This window comes from Parambassis ranga, chromosome 17, assembly GCF_900634625.1.
Source record: "Parambassis ranga chromosome 17, fParRan2.1, whole genome shotgun sequence".
Lineage (NCBI taxonomy): Eukaryota > Metazoa > Chordata > Actinopteri > Ambassidae > Parambassis > Parambassis ranga.
Window position 1 is genome coordinate 20848437 of NC_041037.1, and position 7992 is coordinate 20856428.

Sequence of the window (7992 nt, forward strand, 5' to 3'; positions counted from 1 at the left end):
CAGCATGAAGTCCTCTGTACAAACTACACAACCATGGCTACAGGCAGAGAGAACACAGAGGAAGAACAAGTTCTCCACAGTCACTTATCCACATACAAGTTTTTAAATAAAACGTTCTCATCTATGAATCAGTTTTCTTCCTGATCAGCTGGTGGTCAGGTGGTAAAGCACTTTTCTGAACTGCATAGTGATGAGTAATGATTGGTGAAGGTAAAGATGATATTTCTCTTCACATGATAAACACGTCCTAACAAAAAACAAACAAACAAACATCCCATTTGGTTGATAATCCACCCGTCAGATACGACTCATGGTTACGTTTATGACAGTTTGGACATATTGGCTGACCTCATGTTAAATTAACAGAACATAGGACATACATGGGACAGATGCAGCCGCCATATTAGTCTGTTGGGGATGATGGAGGTTTATTCAGCGCGGCAGACCTTCACTCAGATGTCTGAGGTTTGAGTCTCCCTGACACCACAAGCTGTTTTGGTTTTGCCTGTTTGTTTTTAACTGTGGTTTGATTTGGCATAAAAACCACTGTTAAAGGTCTCAACACACACATATTAAAAACATTATTCCCGTCATACAGTTGGCAGTTTCGGCTACCACAACATGTTGCGCTGTGGCCAGAGGACCCATGTTGAAATATGACTGTCCTGGCCTGGACAGGCTAAAGGGAGTCTGAGTCTGGGGGATTTTCACCAAGAAATGCAGAAAGAGCTGCAGTGAGTGGACAACATCTTCTGCATGATGAGAGCTCCAGCCAGCTCTGAATGCACGGTGCCTGGGTTAAAGCATCACTGCATGCATGTGGATGTAGGTGTGTCCCCACCACACATGAAAGCTCTGAATGTGGGTTACAGAGCTGCTCCCGCTGCGCCGATTCTGCAGCAGCAGGAGACAAACGGAGCACTTTTATCTTCTGCGTCTCCGGTTTTCAGTCTGCGGGCCGAAACACCGCAGCGAAGAAACAGGCGAAAGAAGAAAGAGGTTTTTTTTTAACGCCCTAATTAAATAAAAAGGCGAATAGGGAAGGCGTGTTTGCATTTCAGGACAGGAGAGACCTGCCAACAGCAGACACTGAGCTGTCAGGAGCTCTGCTGCCATGTCAGTGAGTGGAGGTTTGTCCATAAACTGTTGGACTACCTTGATTGATTGATCACAGACAAACAATCAATAATGCGAACAATGATCTAGACTGCAGCGTTCAGATTTTTTTGTCCTCACACGTTGTTCCTTCTGTTTCCAACAGACGTCTGACTCCACACTTGATTGTGATTTGGCTGCTTTGCATCATAATGCCCACTTTGCATAATCTCCTCACCTCCTCTGTTCACCTTTGTTTCCAATTAGCAGCAGCTGTTTAATCCCTGCCAATCACCTTCCTCCAGCTGCTAATCCCACCGCATCACACCCTCACTTTATTTCATACATGTTGCGTAGCTCTCACCTGCTCGCTGGCCTTTGGATCCTCTTGGTTTACAGGTTTCCGCTGACTGACTCCCTCTTCAGAGGATTAGCGGGGTGCTGAACCTCTTTGTCTGTCTGCAGGTGTGGAGCTGCTGGGGTTCATAGTTCTTGTAGTGGCTCACGTCACTGATTCCACTGTTCTCATACAAATAGCTTCAGTGTCTTATATGAAGATGGAGGATGAGTCTGTTTGTTGCAAGACAAATAAGGTCCGTGCATGTTCAGGTGTGCACATTGAAAGGTCGGTCTGTTGTTCCTCTTTAATCACTATTATTTATTAACTGATGATATATACATCCACTATAATATAAACACAACAGTTTCAGCTCGACAACATCAACAACAAGGAGAGAGAGGAACAAGTCATGTTTGTTCCTCTCTCTCCTTCATCCTCTCTGTCCTGTCTCCCTCTTCTTCTCCTCTCTCTCTCCTTCATCCTCTCTGTCCTGTCTCCCTCTTCTTCTCCTCTCTCTCTCCTTCATCCTCTCTGTCCTGTCTCCCTCTTCTTCTCCTCTCTCTCTCCTTCATCCTCTCTGTCCTGTCTCCCTCTTCTTCTCCTCTCTCTCTCCTTCATCCTCTCTGTCCTGTCTCCCTCTTCTTCTCCTCTCTCTCTCTCCTTCATCCTCTCTGTCCTGTCTCCCTCTTCTTCTCCTCTCTCTCTCCTTCATCCTCTCTGTCCTGTCTCCCTCTTCTTCTCCTCTCTCTCTCCTTCATCCTCTCTGTCCTGTCTCCCTCTTCTTCTCCTCTCTCTCTCCTTCATCCTCTCTGTCCTGTCTCCCTCTTCTTCTCCTCTCTCTCTCCTTCATCCTCTCTGTCCTGTCTCCCTCTTCTCCTCCTCTACCCGGCTGACTGTCAGCAGGAAGGTTCTCCATATGAGCCGGGTCCTGTTCAAGGTTTCTTCACTGAGTGGGAGGATCTGCCTTCTTCCAGGTTAACCTCACACAGAGCTTCATTCATAAAACACATGTGAGGACAGACAGCTGCTGTCCTTCCAGTTAGAAGGAGTTCCGCCTGTGACGATGTGCTGGCTGGGTTTGTGAAATTCTGTCTTTGTCGTCCCCCTTTTTTTGCCAAGACATTAGTAAAAGTGTTTTTAGGTTCCAGAACAGCTTTTATTTTTCCTGCATCATTACAGCGGTGTCAGTGTGGTATTAATTATTCTATATTCTTTATTTATGCCACAGCTCATTGGTCCTGGGCCCTAATTGGCTCCCTTACATCTCGGCACTGTGAAAGTCTCCCCCTGCAGGCGAAGACCTGAGGCACATGGACGGATGTGGGTTCTACATTGGGTTCATAAAGCCCTCGAAGCGTTCACTTTCTAAAACTTCTTATTTGTCTAAAACTGACAAAGTTTTCTGGAGCTTGAAGTCTCACAGTTACCCTGGATGAAGAAGAGCTACGACAACATCTGCAGCCGTGGAGAACCTGCAGCCATATTGGAAACATAATAACATGCATAACATTTCCTCCCCGCTGTTTGCAGACATCCCAACTGATAAAGTAGAAGCGGGAGCGGAGCTTCATGCAGACACAACAGAGAGGCTATTACTGTGTCGGATGAAAACAGACTGTACTGTATTTCAGCCCGTGGCTGAGATCCCTCAGGGCAGGGAGAATGAAGTGCTCTCCAAAACGAGCTCAACATCCCAGCAAATAGGACACAGCAGCTTCCCCGTGTGCTCCTCAGGCCAAACATTATACTGTACACTGCATCCATCTCAGTGCTCCTCTGCAGCCTGCGGGCGCCTCAGCTGCAGGAACGACAGCCACATGCAAAATAAGGCGTAACATTGTGTCATATTACAGCATTAGCATATTGATGTCTTCTTGTCTGTGTCCGTGTTTTTCTAAGCATCAACAAACAATGGCTGAATCCTGATGTTTAAGTGATGTGTGATGTGTTGGCAAAGCAGAAGAAGGCACAGCTCCACCAAGGAGAGCCAAGATGGAGGAACATCAGGGCTTCTCTGAGCCATGCAGAGCATATACAGAGGGCAGCAACCATCACCTGTGCCCTTTGTGCTAAGTGACCTCTACAGAACACTGAGCAGAGCAGCAGAAGGTGCATGTTAAGTCTGCTGACAGCCAAGAAAATGGTAGGAAAGTTTGTGACCTCTTCGCTGTGAGCAGGGTTTGAACCTGCGCGGGGAGACCCCATTGGATTTCAAGTCCAACGCCTTAACCACTCGGCCATCACAGCTGGTGAAGCCTGTCAGAGGGTGCCTCACTGGATGTTTACTGCCTGGTACAGAGTAATATATACAGAGTATATTTCCTCTGTTATGATAGTTGCACAGTGCAGCTCCTCTCAGGCTTCATCCACATGTCCAGTTTTTCCCTGCAGGTACTTTTGGGATGTTCATCACCTTGATGAGTGGATGTCCCCTAAAGGGCCTTTTTCAGCCCTGCACAGGTGTTCCATGGGCCTGATCATCATGATGGCTCCACAGACAGACAAACGGGTCTAGTTCCTGCCCTAAGAACTAGCAGAGCGGTTGTCCCCTAACCGAGGTTTTATGATGATGCAAAGTATTAGAAACCCTGTCCTCTTCTGTGTCTGTTCCTTCAGAGCCAGCTGTTTTTTTCTATGAAGTGTCCTCAGTTCTAAACATTTACATTCAATCTTATGTTCCCTTTCTTACTTGCACCTTGTCCTTGTTATCGTGTGTGTGTGTGTGTGTGTGTGTGTGTGCTATGATTTGACGCGCTGAAGTCAGCCACCCTGGACACGCCTGGATGAACTGGTGCAGCGTTTCATTACGCTGTGAAATACCGATCACACCGTGATTAAGTTGATTAGATTTCATGAATATTTTAAAGGCGAACCAAATTGCAGATTAAACATTTACTGCCGGTTTCCTCTCTGACAGACCAGGAGATCATATCTCATCTCCCAAGTGGTTTACTGTACGGTAGCAGACAGTCTCCAGTGCTCCTCTGTCTGATCAGTCTGTTCAATTTGAATGACGTTCACTTCAGATACACAGCTGCTGCTTCATGTCTGCAAGTTCAGATACGCTGTGGAGGTTTTCTGTATGTGGGCTCGCCAATCTTTTGCAATCTATCATCTCACCACTAGGTGCCACTAAGGGCTGGTTTTTGGTCTCAGCCCTTGCTGATGGGTTTGTGAGTCGTTTTGCCCTGACGCCAGTGCCGTTCAGCTACACTAGGTTTATATATGCCGCTTCAGCCAATTCAAGCTCCAGAAAGGATGAGCGTTAATATATTTGTATATTATTTGCATTTTTAATTGTATATGTTATTGCAAGAATGAATTCTAAGTAAAAAAGTACATTTTCATCATACGTCCCAGGACACTTCTTAGAAATAAAATCTTAAAAAAATGATAACGTGGTACATAAAACATGTAATGTAATCAATAAATACAGAGCAATAATACCATATGTGGCCACCTGCCACATGTGACATAATAATTATTTTGCATTTTGTGTCATAGTTTTTGGATGTAACCAAGCACACCCAAGCTGCTATAAATGCAGAACTCTGGCTGCACCGTGTGGCAGCAAGGGGCAACTGCATGAAGGTCCAATTTATGTCATTTTAAGCCAATGGTACACATAAACAGATCAAAGGATTATTTAACAAAAACCTAATAAATTTGTGGAAGAGATCTGAGACATTATTGCACAAAAAAAGAACAAAAATTACATGTTCTGTTAATGTGTAACTAATAACCCTGCCTCTTCTTCCTGCTCTCAAACACAGCAGCTGTTCTCTATACTGATATTTCCTGGTTCCCTCCCCGTCAGATCTGCAGAGAGGTGGAACATGCTGACTGGCTGCTGCAGAGTCACGTGATGTTTCAGAACTAGTTTCAATTTCGCAGAAGTGAAACTCACTCACTCAGTCACTGCCACTAAGAGCTGAAATGGCGCAGAAAGAAGTTCAGCTGGATCAAGAGGCTTTCTGCTGCTCCATCTGTCTGGATCTACTGAAGGATCCAGTGACGATTCCCTGTGGACACAGCTACTGCATGAACTGTATTCAGACACACTGGGATGAAGACGATGAGACGAGCTGCCCTCAGTGCAGGAAGACTTTCACACCGAGGCCTGTCCTGGTGAAAAGCACCATGTTAGCAGATTTAGTGCAGCAGCTGAAGAAGACTGGACTCCAAGCTGCTCCTGCTGATCCCTGCTGTGCTGGACCTGAAGATGTGGCCTGTGATTTCTGCACTGGAAGAAAACTGAAAGCCTTCAAATCCTGCATGCAGTGTTTGGCTTCATACTGTGAGAAACACCTGCAGCCTCATTATGACGCAGCTACGTTCAAGAAACACAAGCTGGTGGAGCCCTCCAAGAACCTCCAGGAGAACATCTGCTCTCGTCATGATGAGGTGATGAAGATGTTCTGCCGCACTGATCAGCAGTCTGTCTGTTATCTCTGCTCTGTGGATGAACATAAAGGCCACGACACAGTCTCAGCTGCAGCAGAGAGGACTGAGAGGCAGAGAGAGCTCCAGGAGAGTCTGCAACAAATCCTGCAGAGAGTCCAGGACAGAGAGGGAGATGTGAAGCTGCTCCAACAGGAGGTGGAGGCCATCAGTTGCTCTGCTGATAAAACAGTGGAGGACAGTGAGAAGATCTTCACTGAGCTGATCCGTCTGATCCAGAAAAGAAGCTCTGATGTGAAGCAGCAGGTCAGATCCCAGCAGGAAGCTGAAGTGAGTCGAGTCAAAGAGCGTCAGGAGGAGCTGGAGCAGGAGATCACTGAGCTGAAGAGGAAAGCTGCTGAGCTGGAGCAGCTCTCACACACAGAGGACCACATCCACTTTCTACAAAAATACTTCTCTCTAACATGTGTCTGTCAATCTGTGAATTTTCTCCCAGTTCACAGCTTTCATTTGCAACATTTCAGTGGTGTGCAGAAGGCAGTCTCAGAAACCAAGGGAAAAGTAGAGAAAGTTCTGAATGAAGAGTGTATGAAGATCTCACTGGCACTCACTGAAGTGGATGTTTTGCTGTCACAGGAGCCAAAGACCAGAGATGATTTTCTACAATACTCAAATGAAATCACACTGGATCCAAACACAGCAAACATTAGGCTTTTATTGTCTGAAGAGAACAGGAAAGCTACATTCATGGCACTGGAACAACACTATTCTCATCATCCAGACAGATGCACTGCTGTTGGTCAGGTCCTGAGTAGAGAGAGTCTGAGAGGACGTTGTTACTGGGAGGTGGAGAAAGGTGTAGGTGGAGTTTCAGTTGTGGTTGCATATAAAGACAGTAACAATGTAAAGGAAATATTTGGAGCAAATGACAAGTCTTGGGCATTGGGTGTCTACAAACATCGTTATGAATTCAGACACAGCAACACTGTCACTCATGTCTCAGGTCCTCATTTCTCCAGAGTAGGAGTGTACCTGGATCACAGAGCAGGTATTCTGTCCTTCTACAGCGTCTCTGAAACCATGACTCTCCTCCACAGAGTCCAGACCACATTCACTGAGCCGCTCTATGCTGGATTTCAACTTGATGGTCGTGCTGGAAACACTGCAGAGATCTGTGAGCTGGACTAGACAGATGGTAATAAGCAGAAAATAAAGCAATCACAAGTATTGTCAAAATTTAGACAATTATTTCTGGTATAATATTGTTTGGCTTCTTCACTTCATGTTTACGATGCTTCAGACTGATTTTACAGATGAAAACCCATTAAACCAATGTATGAGCATTAAATTAAATAGCATCATAGTATTTTGGAAAGTTTTGTGCTAATGGCTTTCACTGAAGTATCAATAACAGCCGTGGTTATTAAGTAGAGAATTGTTATAAATGCAGTTGATCAGTGTATGTGTAATGCTCTGATCTGGCGTCTGTCATCTTAATTTGCAGATAATGTGTTTTCCACTAGAGGTCAGTCTGTACAAATATATGTCACACCTTTCGTGTTCTGTACTGTTCATGTATCACCAAGTATGTAGACTCCTGTCTGCTTGCCATCTTTTGTTCTCTTATAGTTGATCCCATTAAGTTTTTATTTTGATTTCTTTTGTGATGTTAACAGTAAATATAATAGGATGCAGATATTTTATTGTTAAGATGATCTACTACTGATGATTAAACTCCAGGGATTTATATTATTTCTTTGCTGTTTGATAAATGCCAACTTAGAAAATTGCACACAGATTATGCATATAAATATTGTTGTTCTGATGTTTATAGGTTTCAGGGTTTTTAATGAACAGAATGCGGTTTGAGACATTCTTTGCTTTGTAAAATAGAATCAAAACTTGTATGGATTTATTTAATACATTTATTATAAAAATATTTTAGTTTTACTCTGTGTAAAACAAAAAGTTTATATTTTTATCATATTTTCGTCTTGGTCTTATTTTGAAAGTTGTGTGTTTCCTGTCCTTTATCAGGCTACTTCCGGTGTGTTGGCGGAGCTTTATGAGATGTTTTGTAGCCGAAAATTTAAACATGAATGTGTTCTGGCCGTTTTTTCAGCGCCTGCACGGTCCGAACACCTGGTATGACTCGG

The 7992-nt window shown here is 44.5% G+C and overlaps 1 protein-coding gene and 1 non-coding gene across 2 annotated transcripts; one reads left to right on the forward strand and one right to left on the reverse strand.

The window, feature by feature from the left end:
- Window positions 1–3600: 3600 nt before the first annotated feature.
- Window positions 3601–3682, reverse strand: trnas-uga (transfer RNA serine (anticodon UGA)). Its single transcript has one exon. It is a non-coding gene; the product is annotated as a tRNA-Ser (tRNA).
- A 1652-nt stretch (window positions 3683–5334) lies between these two features.
- LOC114450038 (tripartite motif-containing protein 16-like) lies at window positions 5335–7809 on the forward strand. Its single transcript, XM_028427941.1, has 2 exons — window positions 5335–7050; window positions 7193–7809. The coding sequence occupies exon 1, from the start codon at window positions 5372–5374 to the stop codon at window positions 7022–7024; it is 1653 nt and encodes a 550-aa protein (XP_028283742.1). The 5' UTR covers window positions 5335–5371; the 3' UTR covers window positions 7025–7050; window positions 7193–7809.
- The last annotated feature ends 183 nt before the right edge of the window (window positions 7810–7992 follow it).